Source organism: Nuphar pumila, chromosome 7 (assembly GCF_984573655.1).
Source record: "Nuphar pumila chromosome 7, dmNupPumi1.hap1.1, whole genome shotgun sequence".
Taxonomy (NCBI): Eukaryota; Viridiplantae; Streptophyta; class Magnoliopsida; order Nymphaeales; family Nymphaeaceae; genus Nuphar; species Nuphar pumila.
In genome coordinates this window covers 121,179,007-121,203,818 of record NC_143255.1, presented here as the reverse complement: position 1 = coordinate 121,203,818, position 24,812 = coordinate 121,179,007, and the positions used below count along the sequence as shown (strand labels likewise).

Here is a 24,812-nt window from a genome sequence, read left to right as displayed (position 1 = left end):
TGAAACAAACATGCCAACTCCATTTTCTTGTGGGGCACACAATCAACAAGTTTTTTTTTCATGTTGACCATGCATTTAATGCGTCACATTCTCACCACCATCCTCTGTGAATGGATTTATTTTTTCACACATGGGATGCCTTTCCCATTGGGGTCTTTTCTTATTGGTTGGAATAAAACAAATGAATCCTGAGTTTCGTAACTTAAAATTGTTAGTATCTTTTATACATTAGTCATATTGAAAACCAAATAAAGGAAAGTACCAAGATAACCCATAATATCCAATCACACAGAGAGAGAGAGAGAGAGAGAGAGAGAGAGAGAGAGAGAGAGAGAGAGTACTCCCATCAAGGCCATGACCCAGTAAGCATTACAGCATAATTTTCTCATTTTAAAAGAAAAAACTAAACCTAAATTTTATGTTTCGATGGTGTACTCACCGTTGGAACTTGTCAATAACAGAAAAATAAAGTACAATTAAATTTGCACCAATATACCCTTTACATTGTTGTCTTCTATAGACTATAACAGAACCACAAGCTATGGAGTGATTAAAGACGTGAATAACGATCAACAAATGCCTTGGCTTTATCTGGTGCAAAGAATTTAGCCTGCAGTTTCATATATGAAAATGCACGCAATGGAGTAAGAGAGAAGGGAGGGCACAGTAAAACAAACATGACATAAACATCATTGAACTACAAACTTTTCTGCGAAGCTACACAAATTATTTGCACAAAATAGATTATAGATGACAATATTCAGAATCTACCAAGCTACAATCTGTGAAGATTACAAGCCCCAGCAGTCAAATGTTGGAAGGCAAGAATTCACTGGAAGCACCTTTCCCACATGTTTTATGTACTAAGCTACAATCTTCCCATCTTATGATGTAATCTATCACGACCTGCACTTTTCTCTTATGAGTGCTTTTTCCTATCAATAAATGGAAACATTGACAGATGTTTACCGCACAAAAAGCACAACCACATCTTGGGTATAGTGCAAACTAAAACAAGGTCTGTGAAGCTTAAAGCAAAAATCTCCCCCCTTCAGCACCTCACGCACCCTCATCCCCGTTTGCTATCCACATCCCATCAAGTACTCTCTTCCCAGACACCAGATTTGAGCCAACTTCTAAGCGCGTAACAAGTGGAAGACAGCTTTTAAGACTCGGGAGGGATTGCACAGTAATATCTGTGGCTCAATTTTCAAGCACCGATTTCTATAAATTAAAGAACAGAACTTGATTTTATAATCTTTTCATAAAAATGTACTTATTGAGATCTAGATTCAGGATATGCAGATGGCTTCTCTTATGTTTTTCAAACCTAGGGGGGCACAACGAGCCGAGCTAGCTTGGCTCGGGCTAGACTCATTTAAGCTTGATTTGAATTTGACTGAAAAAATAAACTAGCCGAGCTTGAACAATGACTCAGGCTCGTTATAGATAAATGAGTCGAGCTTGGTTAAGCTCAATTGGGCCAATTAAGATCGGTTGATGTAGATATATAATGCTGTATATTCATATATGTATATATTCTGTTGGCAAAACTATCAAAAGAAAAGGATTACCTCAATGGGTAAGATGTTGGGCTTTTACAGCAGAGAGCGGAGTTTTAATCTGGCTTCTCTTGCATGTTTTTTTAAGGTAAAGACGTTCAACTCGAGCTGAGCTGAGCCAAATTCAAACTCGGCCCTCGAACAGACGCCTTTGAAGCTCGAGACGAGCTTGAATTACAAATTTGTTTACGAGCCGAGTTCGGCTAGAACCCGGTTTGTGTGCAGCCCTACTCAAACCATTACCATTGGTGGCGATTGTTCTTCCTAAGATTTCTCTACAATCACTAGAAAATTTGTCACTTCTCATTTTCTGCAATTGGTGGAAGGACAAACAGAACTCCAAAACAAAACAAACCCCCATCACAAAACAACATAGCCTCATACTTCTATACATCTTGCCCAGGATTAGTGTGGTGGTGTCAGGCATGCGAGCACAGGTTGGTTTATCAATGACCACAATCAATCACCGTGGGAAGCTCCTCTTATGGATGCAATGGAGCTCTCTCAAATCATCCTGTACAGCAACTTTCTGTACTCTTTTCTTATCAGTCGTCTTATAGAAGCATGTTGGAGATTCTTTCATATCAAGTTGCACCATCACTTTGAGAGCTAACCAGTCGCCAGAGCTCGGAAGGGAATCACCCCCATGGATCCACTCTTCTTGAACTAAATTCCAATAGGCACTTCATTTCCGCTCTAATATAGCTGCAAAAATGGTATTATTTTGAAAATGACACATTATTAATATGTTATCTTAGACGCAGCTATTAACTCTGTTAACAGGCCCAACCATTAGTAAAATGTTTTCCCTCCATATCTAATATATAACATTGCTAACCTGTTTCAGCACCAACCATGAACCCCATTAAAATGACTTGTAAATTTTCAAGCAATTATTCAATTTTCTATATTTATCGGTATTTAATTATACATATTTGATTTGTTATTCATTGGAAAGGAGAAGTTTCTGCCATCAAGATCTGGCTGGATCTCCCTCCATCACTCAAGTTCCAACTTCCATATGGCCATCCAAGGGCCCCATCTACCCAGAGAGAGAGAGAAAGAGAGAGAGAGAGAGAGAGAGAGAGAGAGAGAGAGAGAGAGGCCAACATCCAGCCTAAGGATTAATGACTGGAAGACTGCTACATTAAATATGTATAGGTGTTTGCACCTTAATTGAGTATTTGCTCCTGTTTAATGGTACAACTCTATATGATTGGATATTACAAAAATGCCAAATTATTTGCCCTGTTTATGTTAATGTAAACATATGTATATATACACATGTATTTCTGTACATACGTATCCTAGGGGCATTTTGGTCTTTTCACATGTACAAAAAATCAATAAGTAGATTTTTATTTTTCTATTTTTTTCTACCTAATACATATTATTCTTTTATGTCTATCCTCTTCTCCTCTTGATTTAACTGCATATATATTCTGATTCTGATTGAGGGGAGACCCCAATGATCAACTACTGGTTTCAGTATTTTTTAGGAGATTCTTTGGTATCATGAAAGTGTAAAACACAACAAAAAAGTTTCTCTATCCTCTACAGAAGCTGAGTATCAGGCCATAAAAACTACTACATCTGAAATTATATAGTTGAGGCGTCTTCTCAAGAATATGTGAGTGACTGTGACAGATCCATCAAGAGTATGTTGTGACAATAAGAGTGTCATTTATATTGCTGAAAATCATACTTTTCATGAGCACAATAAACACATTGAGATGGACTATCATTATGTTAGAGAAAAATTCCTGAAGAAGACTATTTCATTGCCCTATGTGACCTCAGAATATCAACTTGAAAACTTCTTCACAAAAGCCTTGCCTTTCCCAAGGTTTCATTTCTTGTTGGGCAAACTTTCGGTGATCCCACCGTAAATTTGAAGGGGAGTGTTAATGTAAACAAATGTATATATATATATATACATGTATCTTAGGGGCATTTTGGTCTTTTTACATGTAAAAAAAAATCAATATGTATATTTTTATTTTTTATTTTCCCCTTTTTATTTTTTATTCATTGTAAATATTCCCAGCCACAAAGGGCATTTTGGGAATGTTGTAGGAGCCATTGGACCCTACCCAACGACTCTCTAAGAGCCCTTTCATGTATATAAAGGGGTAAGCCCCCTTTCCCATTTTGTTGTAATTTCAAAAGGGTTATTCCTTAATACACATTATTCTTTTATGTGTGCTCTCAGCCCTTTAGTGGCTCTTTCTTGTATTTCCTTTGTGTTGACTCAAAAGTGGTCATTTCTCAAGTTGTGTTTTAGCCCATAAGTGGCTCATTGTAGAATCACATTGGTTAGTGACAGTTTAATGGTACAACTCTATACTCTATATGACTGGACATTACAAAACTGCCATCAAATTCCTCTAACACCAGAAGTATACCATAATACCAGCTATCTTCATATGATTTCCGAGGTCATCCACTGATATCTCCTAACTTCTTATTTGCATTTTAGCAAAGTGATCAACCAATAATGACTTTTTTTATCTAGTGCCCCTTACTTCTTCCACTGTTAAGACAAACTAACTTTTTGCTTTATGTAGATAATATAATCTATCAAATTGGTTAAAATGTGACTGCATGCACTTTTTGAGATGGAAGATGCGTATTTGTTTGAGTGGTGCCATAGTTATCTGATGTTTCAATACAAGTACACTATGGATTGGGTGGTCGGATCATAATTGGAGGGTTCTTCTGCATGGTTTGTGGTTGCAATCTTGTAAAGAATAAGGCCAACGAAAAAAAATGCATACCTGAATAAACATTCTTTCTGCATCTCCAACCTTTCCATTTTCTTTCAAAATGATACCCTGCATAAACATAGAGTATTGAATCCAATTCTAATTGTGTTCACATGCTCAAAATGCTGTAGGACAATTAAACTGAGTGCTATAGTGTCTAATTATTGAAATTAAGTTTGAAAGCATCTCAATGTGCAGCATATCAATGATAAAAAAGAACTACTTAGATCTGGCAAGAAAATACAAAGGTTTCTGGCTCAAATTCTTAAAAAGGTATGCAACACAATAAAAGGAAGAATAGACAATACTTGGTCCATTCAATAATCTCTCAACTGCCATTATTGGAGTTTTCTGCTCTTCAAGACCAAGCCTGGATAAAAAAGAGTTGGTTCAGGTGGCAACAGGAGATGAAAATATTGCCATATCCTACAAGTATGATCAATCTGCCACTTTTCCTTGATTTTTTCCCCATTTGACTAATAGCATTTTAACTTCAGTTGTAGGCTAGTTTATTTCCTAGATCCTTAGAAGCAAGGAAGCTTCTTGTATGAAAATGTGGGTTAGTGGAACACTTGTGTTCTGACCTAGACGGCAGCATGCTACTTAGAAAACATCCAGAGTTCCAGACCCCTAGTCTACCACGCTCTAGGTAGAAAGAGCAAACTCTCAATGGCTGTCAACGTATTTTCATCAATCCATCATAGGTCCCAACATCATCATTTTCATGAAAGACTCTAAAGCATCAATGAAGGAGCATGAGCTGACTGACTCAGTTTGTGATTATTTCATGTGGGTATGGTCGAAAATCCAAACTGATCCAGATTTTATTAGGGAAATTAGGGCATTGGTTCTTATTAGCACATCTCGCACAGTAGAGGGATACACATGGTGATATTGATAAAAAAGGGTTTGATTCTCTGTAAGGTTCCTAGTTATCACTCAATATAAGAAAGATGCACTCATAAGATTGAGCTAAGAATATTCAACTTTTGGAATAGCACGCTGAGGAGGCGAGTTATGAGAATGGTTTGACATACTGTTTGGCCAAAGCATCATATTCATGTTTTAACGACATCTAGGCTGTCTATAATGCATATCAGGAGTCTCATTCATCTTTGTGTTGCCAAACTTAATACTAGTCATCCAATACATGTACGGAGTTTGTTTAGCATGCCCCAACAATTGTACATACAGAAGTGCAAGGAGACCTTGTTCTCCACAAGGAGCCCAAGGATTCGGAGTTGATCCCAGATTTGTTACGAGAGTTCCATGACTCCTATGGCGGGACACATGGGTATGTCCAAGACCTACATGCGGGTCAAGGCACGGTTTTATTGGTGGGGCACGAGGCAAGATGTTAGGGAATATGTGCGGAGGTGCCCGAAGTGCCAAAGCAACAAATACGAGGATACCAAGTTGATCGGTCACCTCAACGCTTTGCCCATTCTGGAGAGGGCATGGGTGGACATATCTATGGACTTCATTGAGTCACTTCCTAACTCCTAAAAGAAGGAGATGGTCTTTGTTGTGGTGGACCGATTCACCAAGTATGCTTATTTTATAGGTTTGCCCAAAACTTACATGGTGAAATCAGTAGCGGAAGCATTCATGGAGAACGTTGAGAAGTTATTGTTAAAATGTATCTCTCTTTATGTAAATATTTACATATATATATATATATATATATATATATATATATATATATATATATATATATAAAGAGAGATACATATACATATATACATCACGTATATATGTATATGTATCTATCTATATATATATGTAAATATATATGTTTCTTTTTTCTTGTAAAACCTGCAAGGGTATTTTAGTCATTTCTCTTCCTCTTGCGCATATTCATAATTATGAATATGTTGTAATTCTTTTAGCTTTTTTACTTTTCTTTTTTACTTTTTTCTTTTCCCTTTTTTGTCTTTTTTTCTTTATTTCTTTGTTGACTCAAAGTCAACCTTGGAGGGCTCAACACTAGCTGTTGAGCCTCTCCAACGGTTAGAATTCTAACCGTTAGAGGGGCTCCAACAGCTAGTGGAGCCCCTCCAAGGCTCCTTTTTCTTCTTATAAATAGGGGAGTTCCCCCTTTGTAAACTTCACTTCTTGGAGCTTTTGTTCTCCATTCTTCTCAATAAAATTCTTTATATTTTGTATGCCTTTGTGCATTTGAGTTTCTTTATTGTACCTTTGTGTACATTTGTTCTAAGTGTTCTTGTGCATTTGTGCACATTGGTGGTGTTGTGCTTATCGCACACTTTATCTCTTTTTTGAGATATTTTCACATGGTATCAAAGCTAAACTTAAAGGAAAAGAAGATCGTGCTCTTTTCTCTCTTCGTTGGAGTACCTCGAAAAGCATGCCATTAAGTTGTGGTAGTTGGAGTGAAGACTCGGCTCTTCATTCTATATTTTAGAAGCTTCCTACATCAAGAAGGGACTCATTTCGCATTGTGGTACACATTTATTTCTCTTTGTATCCTCTCTAATGGGCGAAAAGGATTCTCACTTCTCTCTTGGCTTCAAATTGAATGGAACAAATTATCATGTATGGGCCGGGAATATGGAGGCCCATATAAAAGGTAAGAGTCTTTGAGGATATGTTCAAGGAACTATTCCCGAACCCGAACAAAAAATTACTACCCTTGAGAGAGGGGAGATCAAGGTTCTTGAGAGAGAAGAAAGAGAAAAGGCTTTTGAAGATTACAATAAGAAGCATGAAGAGTGGGAAATGAAAAATTACAAAATACTCTCATGGTTTTTCTCTTCGGTTGAGACCAAAATTAATGCCAACATTCTAAAATTCAAAAAGGCATATCAAGTATGAAAATATCTTGAAAGAATGTATACCTCAAGAGATTTATCCCATAAATACTATCTCCAAAAGAAGGTTTTAACCCTTCAACAAGGAGAAATGTCCGTTAGAGAGTATTTCGCCGAGTTATCCACTATTTGGGATGAGCTTGCCCTCCAAGAACCTAAATGGAGTGATGAGGCTATTGAATTGAGGGCCAAACAATTAGAAGAGGATCATTTCTTTAACTTTTTAAATGGGCTTAGACCCGAGTTTGAACAAACTAGATCCTCTCTCTTATCTTCCTTCTCTTCCCCTCCTTTGGAAGATGTGCTTACCAAATTAAGTGGAGAAGAAACTAGATTGGGAATGAATAAAACCAATCTAAGTGTGTTGGCCGTTCCCTCTAAAGATGAGGATGAGGGTGCTTATGCCGTCTCAAGACCGGGGAATAATGTTAAAACCTATAAACCCCCTCATTTTAACAAAAATCAAGGAGGAAGAGAAAATGGTGGGCATTATGGAAGAAGAGATTATAGTAAGATCATATGTCATTTTTGCAAAGAACCGGGTCACATTAAACCGGTATGCCCTAAATGGAAGAAGATGGTGGTTATGTCTACTACTTTCCAATCAACCAAGGAGGAAGGGCCTTCTACTTCCAATCATGCTACTTTGTCTCTCAATCAAATCATGTAAGCTCTTCAACCACTCCTCAAGGGATCCGTTTCTGGAGCTGCCATGACCACCTTCTCTCCTCCCGGTAAGACTCTTTGGCTCTTAGACTCGGGTGCATCCTTTCATATGACTCCAAATGTTTTTTCACTTTCTAAATACTCAAAAAATTTGTCACCCTCTTTTGTCTCCACCGCGGATGGGGCTTCTCTTGAAATAAAAGGAATTGGTGATTTTGAAAGATAAGGTTTTTCTATTCCAAAAGTTAGATTTATACCAAAACTAAATTTAAATTTGCTTTTCGTCTCTCAACTATCGGATCATGGGTGTGATATCAAATTCTCATCAAATAAATGTTGAATACAGGATCGCCGGTCTGGGAAGTTGATTGGGGAAGGCTCTAGGAAGGGAGATCTTTATCTCATGGAATTTCTTCAAATTCCAAAAACCTCTTTTTGTAATGTTGCCCAACATAAGGATATAAATGTCTGGCATAAACGCCTTGGGCATCCAAATATTGTCAAGCTTTCGTATTTACATTTTGCTAAAACCTTATGTAAAGACAATTTCAATTGTAATGATTGTATTCTTGGAAAAATGAGAAGCTTACCTTTTGAACAAAGAACTATGTTTTCAACTAAGCCTTTCGAAATTGTGCATTCGGATGTTTGGGGACCGGCACCCGTTGTGTCTAAGGGAGGTTTTTCGTATTATGTTATTTATGTGGATGATTTCTCAAGGTATAGTTGGATATACTTCCTCAAACATAAACATGAGGTTTTCTCTACTTTTAAGGTTTTTCACATGTTAATACAAAATCAATTCAATAGTAAATTACAAATTCTTAGAACCGATTCGGGGGGAGAATATCTCTCAAATGATTTCAAAAGTTATATTGAAAATAATGGGATTGTTCATCAAAGGTCTTGTCCCAAAACTCCTCAACAAAATGGGTTGGCCGAACGAAAACATAGACACATAATTAAAACTACAAGAACTTTGCTAATTTCTCAAAAAATTCCAAAAAGATTTTGGGCCGAAGCGGCTCTTGCATCGGTTTATCTCATCAACCGACTTCCATCCAAAAACTTGAATCAAATATCTCCATATGAAATCTTGTATAAAAAAGAACCCGATTACAATAGGTTAAGAATTTTTGGTTGTAAATGTTTTGTTCTCACTGATAAGAATGATAAATTATCTCCCAAAGCTATTCCTTGTGCGTTTTTAGGATATTCGGAAACCCAAAAAGGTTTTAGGTGTTATGATATTAAGAATGATAAACTATATGTTTCAAGAAATGTAACCTTTTTAGAAAACATAAGTGGTTTTGAAGAACACAAAACTCATGAAGATAATGCCGATTATTCATTTTTGTTTGAACTATTATCTAGAAATGAAGATTTTTTTAGCGATGACGAATTAAATGAGAATGAGGATATAAGTGAAAGTATTCCTCAAACCATTCATGATGAAGAAGAAATGATAAATGAACCAATTACCTATACACATAGAGATAAAAGCACTTTTAGAAGTGCAATAGAGAAATATAGTGACCTTAGTGAATCTTCCAACAACTCTCGAAGAACTGAAAGATCTAGGAAAAATCCTTCTAGATTTATATCCTATGAGTCTTTTTCTCCAAAGCATAGGGCATGTCTTAGTGCTATTCACTCATATCAAGAACCTAGAAATTTTAAAGAAGCTAAGGAAATGATATAATGGAGGGATGCCATGGACAACGAACTTAGAGCCCTCAACAAAGCCAAAACGTGGGTTTTTCAATGTCTTTTAGAAGGAAAGAAAACAATAGGATGTAGATGGGTTTTTAAAATCAAAACCAAGAGTGATGGCACTCTCGAAAGATATAAAGCCCGTCTTGTCGCAAAAGGATATAGTCAAGAATACGACATCGATTACGAAGAAACCTTTGCTCCTGTTGCACGAATGGTTACTGTAAGGTGTTTGATCACCATTGCATCTATTAAAAAATGGAATATTTACCAAATGGATGTTAAAAATGCATTTCTAAATGGGGACCTTAATGAAGAAGCCTACATGGATGCTCCTCCTGGTATGAACATACCAAAGGGGAAAGTCCTTCGTTTGCAAAAAGCGCTTTATGGTTTAAAACAAGCCCCTAAGGCTTGGTATGATCGATTTAATGATGTAATGGTTCAAAATGGTTTTTCCTCATGCTACACTGACACTGCTCTGTTCGTCAAAAAATCTAATGCAGGAATTGTGATTTTACTGTTGTATGTTGATAACAGGTAGTGACATAAAGGGCATCAGAAACATTAAAACCACTTTAAAAGAAAAATTTGAAATGTCTGACCTGGGGTATCTGACTTACTTTCTTGGTATCGAGGTAGCCTACTCTCATAGAGGCTATTTTTTGTCTCAAACTAAACTTGCCTGTGAGATTCTTGACAGATCAGGTATTACTGATGATAAAATCTGTGAGACCCCAGAAATTGTGGGATCAAAAATGAAGATTGATGATGGGAAACCTTTGGAGGATCCTACCCCCTACCGGCAACTTGTGGGATCTCGAATGTATCTTAGCATCACAAGGCCGAACATCTCTCATGCCGTGCATACTGCAAGCCAATTTCAGCATGCTCCTACATCCGTTCATATGAGTGCCGTTCTCCGAGTTGTCAGATACATAAAGGGAACTTTAAACAAGGGAGTTTTCCTTTCCTCATCTTCTGAGTTAAATTTAATTGCATATACTGACTCTGATTGGAGAGGTGACCCAAATAATCGTCACTCCACTACAGGCTTTTGCATTTTTTTAGGTGAATCCCTGATCTCATGGAGATGTAAGAAACAACAGAAGGTGTCTCTATTATCCACCGAAGCAGAATATCGAGCCATGGCATCTACAACTATGGAGATTGTCTTGATTCATCAGTTGCTGCAAGACATGGGGATCCCAATTCAAGAACCCACAAAGTTATGTTGTGATAATAAGAGTGCAATCTATATTGCTAAGAACCACACGTTTCATGAGCGGACAAAGCATATTGAGATGGACTGTCATTATGTCCGAGAGGCATATCTACAAAAAGTCATCGATCTTCCTTATGTAACGTCAGAATATCAGTTGGCAGATTTCTTCACCAAGGCGCTTTGCTCTCCAAGATTCAACTTTCTCCTTAGCAAACTTTCGGTCATTGTGCCCTAAGTTTGAGGGAGGGTGTTAAAATGTATCTCTCTTTATGTAAATATTTACATATATATATATATATATATATATATATATATATATATATATATATATATATATATATATATATATATATATAAAGAGAGATACATATACATATATACATCACGTATATATGTATATGTATCTATCTATATATATATATATATGTAAATATATATGTTTCTTTTTTTCTTGTAAAACCCGCAAGGGTATTTTAGTCATTTTTCTTCCTCTTGCGCATATTCATAATTATGAATATGTTGTAATTCTTTTAGCTTTTTTACTTTACTTTTTTTCTTTTTTCTTTTCCCTTTTTTGTCTTTTTTTCTTTATTTCTTTGTTGACTCAAAGTCAACCTTGGAGGGCTCAACACTAGCTGTTGAGCCTCTCCAACAATTAGAATTGTCTGGATTCATCAGTTGCTGCAAGACATGGGGATTCCAATTCAAGAACCCACAAAGTTATGTTGTGATAATAAGAGTGCAATCTATATTGCTAAGAACCACACGTTTCATGAGCGGACAAAGCATATTGAGATGGACTGTCATTATGTCCGAGAGGCATATCTACAAAAAGTCATCGATCTTCCTTATGTAACGTCAGAATATCAGTTGGCAGATTTCTTCACCAAGGCGCTTTGCTCTCCAAGATTCAACTTTCTCCTTCAACCTTGGAGGGCTCAACACTAGCTGTTGAGCCTCTCCAACGGTTAGAATTCTAACCGTTGGAGGGGCTCCAACAGCTAGTGGAGCCCCTCCAAGGCTCCTTTTTCTTCTTATAAATAGGGGAGTTCCCCCTTTGTAAACTTCACTTCTTGGAGCTTTTGTTCTCCATTCTTCTCAATAAAATTCTTTATATTTTGTATGCCTTTGTGCATTTGAGTTTCTTTATTGTACCTTTGTGTACATTTGTTCTAAGTGTTCTTGTGCATTTGTGCACATTGGTGGTGTTGTGCTTATCGCACACTTTATCTCTTTTTTGAGATATTTTCACAGTTATATGGCGTACCCCATACTATCGTGTGTGAAGAGAGTACTTCACTCTCATGGGGATCAAGATGTACTACAACTCGGCCAATACTAACTGCACATTGGAGACATACTTTAGGTGTTATGTGAGTAAGCGCCCCAAAAAATGGAGCAAGTATTTAGCTTGGGTACAATATGCCTACAACAAGAGCCACCACTCCTCCCTTAGCATGTCCCTGCATGAAGCTCTCTATGGGCAGCCGCCCCTAGTTAGCGCACTTATGAGCATGGCAGTTCTTCAGTTTTTGAGGTGGATAAGTAGCTATGAACTCATGATGAAGTGTTGCATATCCTAAGGAAGAACCTCACTAAGGCCCAACGAAGGATGGATCAAATTTAGAGTTACCGGAAGCGCCTAGGCATATGGGGAAGAGCGCTTCCCCGATACGCGCTTTGGAAGCGCAAAACGTCGCACTTCCGAAATGCGTGGGGGAAGCGTCCCCCTTTTTTGGGAAGCGCGCTTCCCTTTTATGGGAATCACATTTCCCTTTTATGGGAAACACACTTCTCCCTGGCTTCCCCATTTTTTTTCATTTTTTTCGCTTCCCCCTCGCTTTCGGTTCACTTCCTAGGTCGCTTTCGAGACGGTTCATAATTTTCTTCTAATTGGTCCCACGCTTCCCCGCTTTCTAAATTTTTGAAAGTGCCTCGCTTCCCGCTCCCACTTCCTCGACTGATAACTCTGGGTCGTAGCGATCAAGAGTTCCACATAGGAGATTGGATTCTTCACAAGAGGCTTTTCAAGGGGCAAAAGTCACTGTTTAGGCAACCCTATTCCAAACTTCTTCTGAAGTTTTATGGCCCGTACCAAGTAGAGGAGAGGCTTAACAAGTCAGCCTACCATTTGAAGTTACCCCCATACTGCATTGGTTCACCCAGTTTTTCATGTGAGCTGGTTAAAGCCATTCTGAGGATATCCCCCTACGAGTGAGGTTGATGCCGCTGATAAGAGTACTCCAGCCCCTCAAGGTACTCAAGATGAGACACATGGAGTCATTCGGGCTCAAGTTCTTGATTGAATGGGATGAAGGTAGGCCCTAAGGAGCGACTTGGATGTGGGAGGATACGTTGCAGAAGAAGTTCCTGCACTTTACCCCTTGTGGGCAAATAGATAGAAAGTGTGGTGGAACTGATGCAGCCCAAGATGATGAGCCCATGCACCAGGCATGAGCATGCCCTCACACGGTTCTATTTGGGCATCCAAGGTCATTAGGCCTAACTTTTGACTTGTTTAGTCTTTTTAATTTATGGCTTAATGGATTGGATTAACTTGTTTGAATAAGATCCGAGGCCTGACCTGGATCTGTTTAGGGCAACTCTCCCTATATAAGCAACTTATGAGAGAGCCCCCATCATGAAATTATGAATTGAGGTATTTCTTTTAGAATCTCTCTCTCTCTATGTCTCTCTCTCATGGGACACACCCCTCTCTCTTTCTTTCCTTTCTCCTCTCCCTCTTGCCTAATTTCTCTTTCCTTCTTTCCCCCCTCTTTTCATTTCTTTTCTTCTCCCTTCCCCTTCTTTCCTTCCTTCTCCCTTTTCTCTCCCAAAGGGCGCACCCTTGCCGTGCCCTCCCCCCTTTGCTTGGGCATGAGTCTCTCTCTCTCTCTCTCTCTCTCGTTCTCTCCCCCTCCTGGTTGCAGTACCCCTAGGGGCTCCCAGGTCTGGCGTGGAGATTGTGGTGTCCTTACGAAGCAACCATAAGCCTCCAAAGGGTTTGCCCGACGCATAGAGCATGTCATAGCCGGTGATACGTCCTACTGTCAGCATAATGGAGGAGCTCGACATTCAACGCGTAGGGAGGGTCACATGCACACAAGCTGCGCACACGCATGCGCGCGCAAGCGCCCAACGACTGCAGTGCTCGCCACATCAGATTGAAATATAAGGCTGACATGGCGAGCTAGTCCCCTGTTAGTTACATTTTCAATTTGAGTTTGTTTTCTAAACCACTTGTTTTAGCTAAACTTAGGAGGTTTTCAAGCCCATGGTTTTTATGAGTTATTTTGGTTTTGTAATGAGCTTAAATAGCTCAATTGGAGCCATTTTTTATAACTCTTAAATCTTTGAAATTGAATTTGTGATTTTGCTTACTTAGGCTGATCTCATGATGAGAGGGCTTTGGCTCAACCCCTGGGCTAGCTGAGATCATCTTGATCTCGCTAGATTGGTTAGAGTCAATCTTGATCTCTAGTTTGGCTACCGCCTAGTCAATGGGCTTAGCGGTGGAATAGGCGCACATCCGACGAGTTTTGATCCCTTCTCCGACATCGTGAAGCTGTGAAGGTTGAGGACAAACAAATTTTCTAGTGAGGCAGAAGAAAATTGATGGATCAACAACGACATCACTTCCACCGGTGTTCCGTCGGATTCCAGTTGGCTCCTAGGTCTTGTTCTTGTGAACTCTCCAATTAAATTGAGTTCGATCGATTGTCTAGAGGCTTAGATCAGTGAATTATGCATGATTATTGTTCTAACATGGGTCTAAGGCCAGAGATCATGAAATGCACCGTTAGATCGCATTAATCAATAGTGAATTTCATTTGATCAAAAGTTCATCACCAACCAATAGTAGTTTAGGATTTTCTAGCAGAATTTTGGCCAAACCGGATGTCAACGAATAAATCTAAGGCCAGATCTGAGTTCCTCATTATGAGAACTTCAAGATCAAGCCATAGATCACTTGATTTGATGATGTTGATGCACACAGGACTAGGAGTGCGCATAGCAGCCCAGTGCCTGTGATGTCCATTTTCCTAGCAATCGGAGTTGTCCTACATGTGATCTTTGTCGGCAAATCCCCTCCTGTGTGTCGAGTGATCTGATCTTCGCACGAGGAAGGTGTTTCTGGTGGTCTGAGTGATGAGGCACCCTCATCCAGCTCCTGCGCAGAACCTATGCATCTGTCAGAACATGACATGTTCTTCTCTGGTGTTTTTCGATTGATCTCCACTGTTCTTGTGGGCGTTCTTTCAATTCTTGCCGGCAACCGATTGGTTGCGCATCTAGTGGGCTTTAGACCGCATGGTAGAGAGTTTCCCATGGGTCCTGCGCCTTGAGCCTGTTAAAATGTAATTCAAAATCATCATTGTACACACACACACACACACACACATATATATATATATATATATATATATATATATATATATTTCATTCATAATACCCGAAAAGGGTATTTCTGTAATTTCACCTTTTGCGCATATTCCCCTTGGAATATTGCTTGTAATTTCTTTTTCTTTTCCTTTTATTCTTATTTTTCTTTTTTTCAAGATTGGAAATCGCACCACATTGGGGGCCTCCCAAAAGAGTCGTCAACGGTCACAAATGTGACTGTTGGGAGCTCCCCAACGACTCCTTTGGGAGCCCCCCCATGTGGCTTCTCTTGCATGTATAAATAGGGGTGTTCTCGCCTTGTATTGAATAAGCTTGAGGGACTCAAGCATTCTCTTTTTATTGAAACACATGCCTTAGTGCATGTTTGCTATCTTTTCGCATTTGTGCGAAGTTGTTCAAGTGTTGTGTGAGTGCCTTCGTGCACATCTTTTGTAAAGCATTTATGCTTGTATACGTATTGTCTCTTTGTAGACATTTTTACATGGTATCGGAGCCAAGTTGGTGATAGAGGATCGTGGGATTCTTCGTTTTCCGAGTGCCTCGAAAAGCGTGCCTTCGGTGTTTTGAAGATTGAAGTGGTGGATCATCCTTCTTCAATATTTTAGAAGAATCTTGTGCAAGTAAGAATTAAAGATATCCTTTTGGTACGTATTTCTCCCTCTATCTTTACTCTCTAATGGGCGAAAAAAAGTCCTCCTTTGCTCTCAACTTTAAACTAAATGGCTCCAACTATCATGTTTGGAGCCGGAAACATGAAGGCTCACATAAAAAAGAAGGGTTTATGGGGTTATGTGCAAGGCACAATCCCGAAACCCGAACCGAAAATTGTTAAAATGTAAAATTGTACATATATGTATATATAATAATATTATATTATTATATATATATATATATATATAAATACATTTTTAATTTCTTTCTTTTTTGTATTTTTTTTCCTTTATTTTTATTTTTTGTCTTTATGTCATCTAGTTCAGTTTGAACTAGAATGACTGTTGCTAGTCAAGTCCTGTCCAGACTTGACTAGCAATAGAGCTGTTGGACTGACACATTCCAACAGCTCTAAATAGAGCTGTTGGACTGTGCCCAACAGCTCTATTGAGTCCTCTTTCAGCTGTGTATATAAAGGGGTGCAGCCCCTCTTGTATTTAACTCCAATGCTTCTTAAGCAATTGGTTTTTCATATCAATAAAGAATACATTTTTATTTTTATTTTGTTTCCAGTTATACCCTTTTTAAGGGTTATGCTTTAGTGTCATTCTTGACACTTGCTCTTGTTAATCAAAGCTCGTGTTTCGAAGATCCCCATTTCATTTCATGGTATCAGAGCCGCGGAAGTACTAAATCTTGAGGAAAAGCTGCCTCGGTTTCCGTGCCCGTTTGCAAAAGTGTTCGCCACTTGAAGAGAAGTGTTTTATCACTTCATTGGAGAAGATTTCACATCTTGTTGTATTGTTTTTTTTTCTTTCTTTCTCATTTTCCTTCTTGTTTCTCTTCTATCCCTATTCTTTCTCTCCTTGTAATCGATGGATGACAATGATAAAGTCACCATCATGCCTATGAAACTAAGCGATACGAACTATGTAACATGGACTTCAATCATGAAGCACCATATATGGGGAAAAGGCTTATGAGGGATTGTGGATGGTTCCGATTCGGAACCTAAGCTATCTCTTACTAAAAAGGAGGGAAATAAAGACGTCCCTCTATCGGAAGAAGAGAAAATCAAGGCTATTGCCTCATACGAGAAGAAATGGAAAGAATGGAGAATATCTCATGCGAAGATAATGTCATGGCTTATCAATAGCGTTGACATTAAAAAATGCTCAAGTCTTGCCAAATTTGATCATGCCGATAAGGCATGGGAATACCTTAAGAATATGTATTCCCTTAAAGATATTGCACACATGTGCAACCTCCAAGAAAAAGTTCGAATGATGACACAAGGAGACAAAACTATTCGTGAATATTACAATGGGTTGTCCGAACTTTGGGAAGAACTTTCCCTTTTAGAACCAAAGTGGCATTGTGCCGAAGACATCGAGCTTCGTCAGAAACAACTCGATGTTGAACATTTTTACCAGTTTATCACTGGATTAAGGCCGGAATTTGAAACCACTAAATCGGCCCTACTTCACCGGGGAAAAATTCCTTCTATTGTTGAAACTATTGAAGAGTTAACAATGGAAGAAAATCGTCTCCGGAAAGGTTCTTTAAAAATTGAAGATGATTCTATTTTAGCCGTGTCTAGACCAGGGAATCATGTTCGATCATATAGGCCTCCTCACTTTAACCGACAAAATGGTGACTATGATAAGAAGAAAGTTATTTGTCATCACTGTCATGAACCGGGACACTACAGGCCACAATGTCCCAAACTTAAGGAGCTGAGAGAAAAAAGAGCTGCAATTGCTGGATCAGAGCCTAAAGATCAGGATGCACCAGTTTTCCTAGCCCAACTAATGGAGATCCTTCAGCCTCTCATCAAAGGTGCCTCTTCCTCATCTGAAGCTTCAACCGGCGCAGCAGCCTCATCTTTTTCTGATTTAGGTAAAATTTCTTGGCTTCTTGACTCTGGTGCATCTTTTCATATGACCCCAAATAATCAAAGTTTATCCAAATGTGTTAAAAATAAAACAAGTGTGTCAAAGGTCTTTACTGCTGATGGGACTTCTCTTGAAATAGAAGGAATAGGAGATTTTGAAAAAATTTATAAAACAAAATTTTTTTTTATTCCAGAAATTAGACATGTTCCCAAATTAAATTTAAATCTTTTATCTGTATCTCAAATTTCTGATTATGGGTGTAATATTTCTTTTTCTTCTCATGGTTGTTGGGTACAGGATCGCCAGTCAGGCAAGCTGATTGGGGAAGGTCATAGAGAAGGAGGACTCTATTACATGGATTTTTTGGAAATGCCGAAGAAAGCTTTTTGTTATAATATTCAAAAAATAGAGTTGGAACTGTGGCATAAGAGACTTGGTCACCCACATATAGCCAAAATCCAACATTTTCCAAATCTAGGGAAATTTTGTAACTCTGAATCATTTGATTGTAAAGATTGTATTCTCGGCAAAATGAAAAGATTACCATTTCAGAACAGAACCTTTTTCTCTTCAAGACCACTTGAATTAATACACTCGGATGTTTGGGGTCCTGCACCAGTAATTTCTAAAGGAGGATTTGTTTACTATGTTATTTTTGTCGATGATTTCTCCCGACATACGTGGATGTACTTTCTCAAACATAAGTCTGAAGTATTTTCATACTTTCAAACTTTTCATAATATGGTTAAAAACAAATTTCAAAATGATATTACTATTTTTCGCACAGATTCAGGGGGAGAGTTTTTATCCACAGATTTTCAAAATTATCTTAAATTGCATGGCATCACACATCAAAGATCTTGTCCTTATACACCTCAACAAAATGGACTGGCAGAACGAAAACATCGCCATATTATAGAAACCACTAGAACTTTATTAATAGAAAATCAAGTCCCTAAAGACTTTTGGGCAGAAGCTGCCTTAACTGCCACCTATCTCATTAATAGGATGCCATCTTCTTCGTTACAAAATATCACTCCCATTGAAAAACTTATGAACATTTCTCCAGACTACTCTAGATTAAGAATATTTGGGTGCAAATGTTTCATATTTACTGACAAAAATGATAAACTTTCCCCTCGTGCGATTCCCTGTGCCTTTTTAGGATATGCTGAAAACCAGAAAGGTTATAGATGTTTTAACTTCAAAAATAATAAACTATATGTGTCTAGAAATGTTTCCTTTCTTGAAAAGGAGAGCTTCTTTGATTTTAGAAAATTAAAAGACGTCACTGAGTACTCCTTTTTGCTAGATCTAACATCAACATCTGATGAATATGACCTTGATTGTAACTTTGATGATGATCCAAGAATTATTGATCTTAATGTTGAAAATGAAGAAGTTCATAGAGATACTAGTATTCAATATTCCAGGCGACAAGAGTCTAATACTCCATGTGCACTTGAGAAATATTCTAACATTCCAACTAGACAATCATCCCGAATCTCGAGGCCTCCAGAAAAGTTTGTATCATACGAGTCTTTCTCACCCACATATAGGGCAGTTATTGCATTAATTCACTCATATGAAGAACCATCCACATATTTTCAAGCAAAAAATGATATCAAATGGATAGAAGCCATGAAAGTTGAATTAGATGCACTTGAAAAGGCTTCTACATGGAATATTCAAGATCTTCCTTCAGGGAAGAAAACTATAGGATGTCGATGGGTTTATAAAATTAAAACCAAGAGTGATGGTACTCTTGAAAGATATAAAGCCCGTTTAGTAGCCAAAGGTTATGCCCAAGAATATGGGATTGATTATGAAGAAACCTTTGCTCCGGTGGCTCGTATGACTACTGTCCGAACCTTAATTGCCTTAGCTTCTATCAAAAAATGGTCTATTTTTCAAATGGATGTCAAAAATGCTTTTTTAAATGGAAAGCTAGTTGAAGAAGTATATATGGAACCCCCTCCTAGTCTAAGTATTCCTAAAGGTAAAGTCCTTCGCTTAGAAAAAACTCTTTATGGACTTAAACAAGCACCAAAAGCTTGGTATGATAGGTTTAGTCGTGTTATGATTGATATTGGTTTTCAATTCTGTTTAACTGACACTGCTTTGTTTATTAAGAATTCTGATGCAGGGATCATTGTGCTTCTTCTCTATGTGGATGATATGATCATCACTGGAAGCGATAAACAGGGAGTTGAAACAATCAAAACACTTCTTAAATCTCATTTTGAAATGACTGATTTGGGCTTGTTGAGATATTTTTTAGGCATTGAAGTTGCTTATTCTCCTAGAGGATATTTATTATCTCAGACTAAATTTGCTTTTGATATTGTTTTCAGGTCTGGTATTACTGATGATAAGAAAGTTGACACTCCAGAAGTTGTTAATGTTAAAATGAAGATTGATGATGGAGAACTTCTTGCAGACCCTACTCCTTACAGACAGCTTGTCGGGGCACTTTCCTATCTATCCATTACCAGACCAGATATAGCACATGCTGTTCATACAGCAAGTCAATTTCAACATGCTCCTACTTCTGTTCATATGGGAGCAGTCATGCGTATTATCAGATACATCAAGTCCTCTCTTTCACGAGGACTTTTCTTATCTTCCTCTTCTCTTGATTTAATTGCATATACTGATGCTGGTTGGGGAGGTGATCCCCATAACAGACATTCAACCACTGGCTTTTGTGTCTTTTTAGGGGAATCATTAATCTCGTGGAGGTGTAAAAAGCAGCAGAAGGTATCTCTCTCATCCACCGAAGCTGAATACAGAGCCATGGCAACCACGACCATGGAAGTAGTTTGGCTCCGACGACTGCTTGCTGACATGGGAGTTGAAGCAACAAAGGCTTCACAAATGTGTTGTGACAACAAAAGTGCGATCTACATTGCCAGTAACAGAACATTCCACGAACGCACCAAACACATCGAAATGGATTGTCACTACGTCAGAGAGGAATATCTACACGGGATAATTGATCTGCCATATGTCACTTCAGAATATCAGTTAGCAGACCTCTTTACAAAGCCTCTCGCTGCTCCCCGATTTCACTTTCTCTTAGACAAACTTTCGCTCATTGTACCGTAAGTTTGAGGGGGAGTGTTAAAATGTAAAACTGTACATATATGTATATATAATAATATTATATTATTATATATATATATATAAATACATTTTTAATTTCTTTCTTTTTTGTATTTTTTTTTCCTTTATTTTTATTTTTTGTCTTTATGTCATCTAGTTCAGTTTGAACTAGAATGACTGTTGCTAGTCAAGTCCTGTCCAGACTTGACTAGCAATAGAGCTGTTGGACTGACACATTCCAACAACTCTAAATAGAGTTGTTGGACTGTGCCCAACAGCTCTATTGAGTCCTCTTTCAGCTGTGTATATAAAGGGGTGCAGCCCCTCTTGTATTTAACTCCAATGCTTCTTAAGCAATTGGTTTTTCATATCAATAAAGAATACATTTTTATTTTTATTTTGTTTCCAGTTATACCCTTTTTAAGGGTTATGCTTTAGTGTCATTCTTGACACTTGCTCTTGTTAATCAAAGCTCGTGTTTCGAAGATCCCCATTTCATTTCAAAAATTACTATTGTTAAAGATGGAGAAATCAAGGTTCTTGAAGGGGATGAAAGAACAAAAGCACTTGAGGATTATTCCAAGAAACATGACGAATGGGAAATGAAGAATTTTAAGATCCTTTCTTGGATTTTTTTGTCAGTTGAAACCAAGATTAATGCCAATATTATTAAGTTCAAGAAAGCTTCAGAAGCATGACATTATCTTGAAAAAATGTATACCTCAAGGGATCTTTCCCATAAATACTACCTTCAAAAGAAGGCTCTTACTCTTCAACAAGGTGACATGACTATTAGAGAATATTTCGTCGATCTTTTTTCTATTTGGGATGAGCTTGCTATGCTCGAACCAAAATGGAGTGGAGAAGCAATTGAACTCCGTCACAAGCAACTTGAAGAAGACCGTTTTTTCAACTTTTAGAATGGGCTAAGGCCCGAATTTGAGCAAATAAAGTCGTCTCTTTTATCCTCATTTACTCCTCCCTCCCTTGAGGATGTTCTCACCAAATTAAGTGGTGAAGAAACCCGTATGGGTATAAATAAACAAGGATCAAATGTACTTGACATTCCTTTTAATTATGAAGAAAATGATGGGGTCAATGCCGTATCAAGACCCAGAAACAATGTAAAAGCCTATCGTCCTCCTCATTTCAAACCACAAAATGAAGGATGAAATAGTGGACAAGGGGGAAAGAAGGACTATAGCAAGATTTTTTGCCATTTTTGTAAAGAACCAGGGCATATCAAACCTATATGCCCCAAATAGAAGAGACTTCTAGCCATAGCCACCACCGGTATACCGCAAAAGGAGGAGGCATCTTCAAGTGGATCTCTTTCACTAAATCAAATAGTTGAAGCTCTTCAACCTCTCCTCAAGGGAGCTACTTCTGGTGCCGCCGTATCTACCTCTTCCCCTCCAGGTAAGGTTTCTTGACTTTTGGACTCCGGTGCATCTTTTCATATGTCCCCAAACATATATTCTCTTTCCAATTATTCAAAAAGTATTTCACCATCTTTTGTTTCCACTGCGGATGGAACCTCTCTTAAAATTAAAGGCATAGGAAATTTTGAAACTCAAGATTTTTTTATTCCAAAAATCATATTTATACCTAAGCTTAACTTAAACCTTCTCTCTGTTTCTCAACTCTCGGACCATGGTTGCGATATTAAATTTTTTTTTGATAAATGTTCTATACAGGATCGTCGGTCCGGGAAATTGATTGGGGAAGGCTTTAGGAAGGAAGACTTATACTATATGGACTCTCTTCAAATTCCAATTTTTTTTGTAATGTTGCCCGACACAAAGATGTAAATGTGTGGCACAAAAGACTTGGTCATCCTAATATCACCAAGTTGTCTTATTTACATTTTGCAAAAGATCTCTGTAAAAGCTCATTTTCTTGTAATGATTGTATTCTCGGAAAAATGCGAAGTTTACCCATTGAGCAAAAAACTATGTTCTCTTCTAAACCTTTCGAAATTGTTCATTTAGATGTTTGGAGACCCGCACCAGTTGTTTCAAAAGGAGGTTTTTCTTACTATGTAATCTTTGTGGATGATTTTTCTAGATATTCCTGGATTTATTTACTCAAGCATGAAGTATTTTCGTGCTTCAAATCCTTTCATGTAATGATCATGAATCAATTCAACAACAATATAAAGATATTTAGAAGTGATTCTGGAATAGAATATCTCTCCAATGAATTCAAAAAATATCTTGAGGATAGTTGTATTGTTCACCAAAGGTTTTGTCCTAAAAGCCCTCAACAAAATGGGTTGGCCGAAAGAAAACATAGACACATCATTGAGACCACTAGAACACTTCTTATATCCCAAAATATTCTTAAAAGCTTTTGGGCCGAGGCTGCCCTTGCTTCAGTATATCTCATAAATCGCTTACCTTCTAGGAACTTGGGAAAGATCTCTCCTTTTAAAGTTTTACATAAGATGAAACCTGATTATAATAGGTTACGAGTCTTTGGTTGTAAGTGCTTTATACTTACTGCTAAGAATGACAAACTCTCTCCCAAGGCTATTCCTTACGTCTTTATTGGATATTCCGAAACTCAAAAAGGGTTTCGATGTTATGATCCTAGAAATGATAAGTTATATGTCTCAAGAAATGTGACTTTCTTAGAAAATGAGCGCGGATTCGAAACAAATGTCTACTGATTATTCTTTCTTATTTGACTTATTGTCTAGTAATGATGATATGTCGAGTGATGATGAAGTATCATCAAATCATGATGAGGAAAATGAAGTAGATATTGATGAACTTAACTCACCCAATATCCAAGAAGGCAGAATTTCAAATGACCCTATAACCTATTTTCGTAGAAATCGAGATACTTTCAGAAGTGCTATTGATCAATATAGTGAGTTTGTTCCCACTCCTGATCACAGAAGATCTGAAAGAAATATGAGACCTTCAACTCAATTTGTCTCCTTTGATTCGTTTTCACCCAGATATAGGGCTTGTCTTAGTGCTATTCATTCTTACTTTGAACCAAAAAATTTTAAAGAAGCTAAAAAATGTATAGAATGACAAGAAGCTATGCAAAATGAACTTAATGCTCTTAGGAAAGTTGAGACATGAGAATTCCAAACTCTACCTATTGGAAAGAAAACTATAGGTTGTCGTTGGGTATTTAAGGTTAAGACTAAGAGCGATGGATCTCTAGAGAGATACAAAGCTCACTTACTTGCAAAAGAGTATGGCAAAAAATATGATATTGATTATGAAGAAACTTTTGCTCATGTAGCCCGAATGGTTACAGTTAGATGTCTTATTACTATTGCCTCTATAAAAAACTGAAACATTTTTCAAATGGATGTGAAAAATGTTTTTTTAAATGGTGATCTTAACGAAGAAGTTTATATGGATGCCCCACCAAGCATGAAGATTCCTAAAGATAAAGTCCTTCGCCTTCGAAAAGCGTTCTATGGTTTGAAACAGGCTCCCAAAGCCTGATATGATAGATTTAACTGTGTAATGCTAGAAAATGGATTTTCTTCTTGTTATACTGATATTGCATTATTTACTAGAAAATCTGATGCAGGGATTATGATATTATTGCTCTATGTTGATGATATGTTAATTATAGGTGATGATGTTCAAGGAGTCAAGGGTATTAAGTCCGTCTTGACTTCGAAATTTGAGATGTCAGATTTAGGTTTTCTGACATACTTTCTTGGAATTGAGGTTGCTTATTCTCAACGTGGTTATTTTTTATGTCAATCTAAATTTGCCTGTGAGATTATTGACAGGTCAGAAATTTCCGATGGCAAAATTTGCGAAACTTCTGAAATAGTTGGCTAAAAAATGAAGATCCATGATGGGATCCTTCTAGCCGATCCTACTCTTTACCGGCAACTGGTAGGCTCGTTGATGTACCTTAGCATCACTCGGCCTGATTTGTCTCATGCAATTCACATTGCCAGTCAGTTCCAGCATGCTCCCACAATCACATGAGTGCTGTGCTTTGCATCATCAGAT

At 37.7% G+C, this 24,812-nt stretch overlaps 1 protein-coding gene across 3 annotated transcripts in view; it reads right to left on the bottom strand.

Moving 5' to 3' along the window:
- Window positions 1-369: 369 nt before the first annotated feature.
- Window positions 370-24,812, bottom strand: part of LOC149833230 (Tetratricopeptide repeat (TPR)-like superfamily protein) — a 147,627-nt gene continuing 123,184 nt past the window's right edge. For 2 of the 3 annotated variants that reach the window (XM_090015003.1, XM_090015005.1), the window contains 2 exons: window positions 4,340-4,396; window positions 370-610 (listed from right to left, as the gene is read on the bottom strand). In XM_090015003.1, coding sequence (XP_089871129.1) covers window positions 551-610; window positions 4,340-4,396 — 117 coding nt within the window. In that variant the 3' untranslated portion in view covers window positions 370-550. The remainder of the gene's footprint in view (window positions 611-4,339; window positions 4,397-24,812) is intronic. The other variant, XM_090015004.1, reaches the window with a different exon arrangement.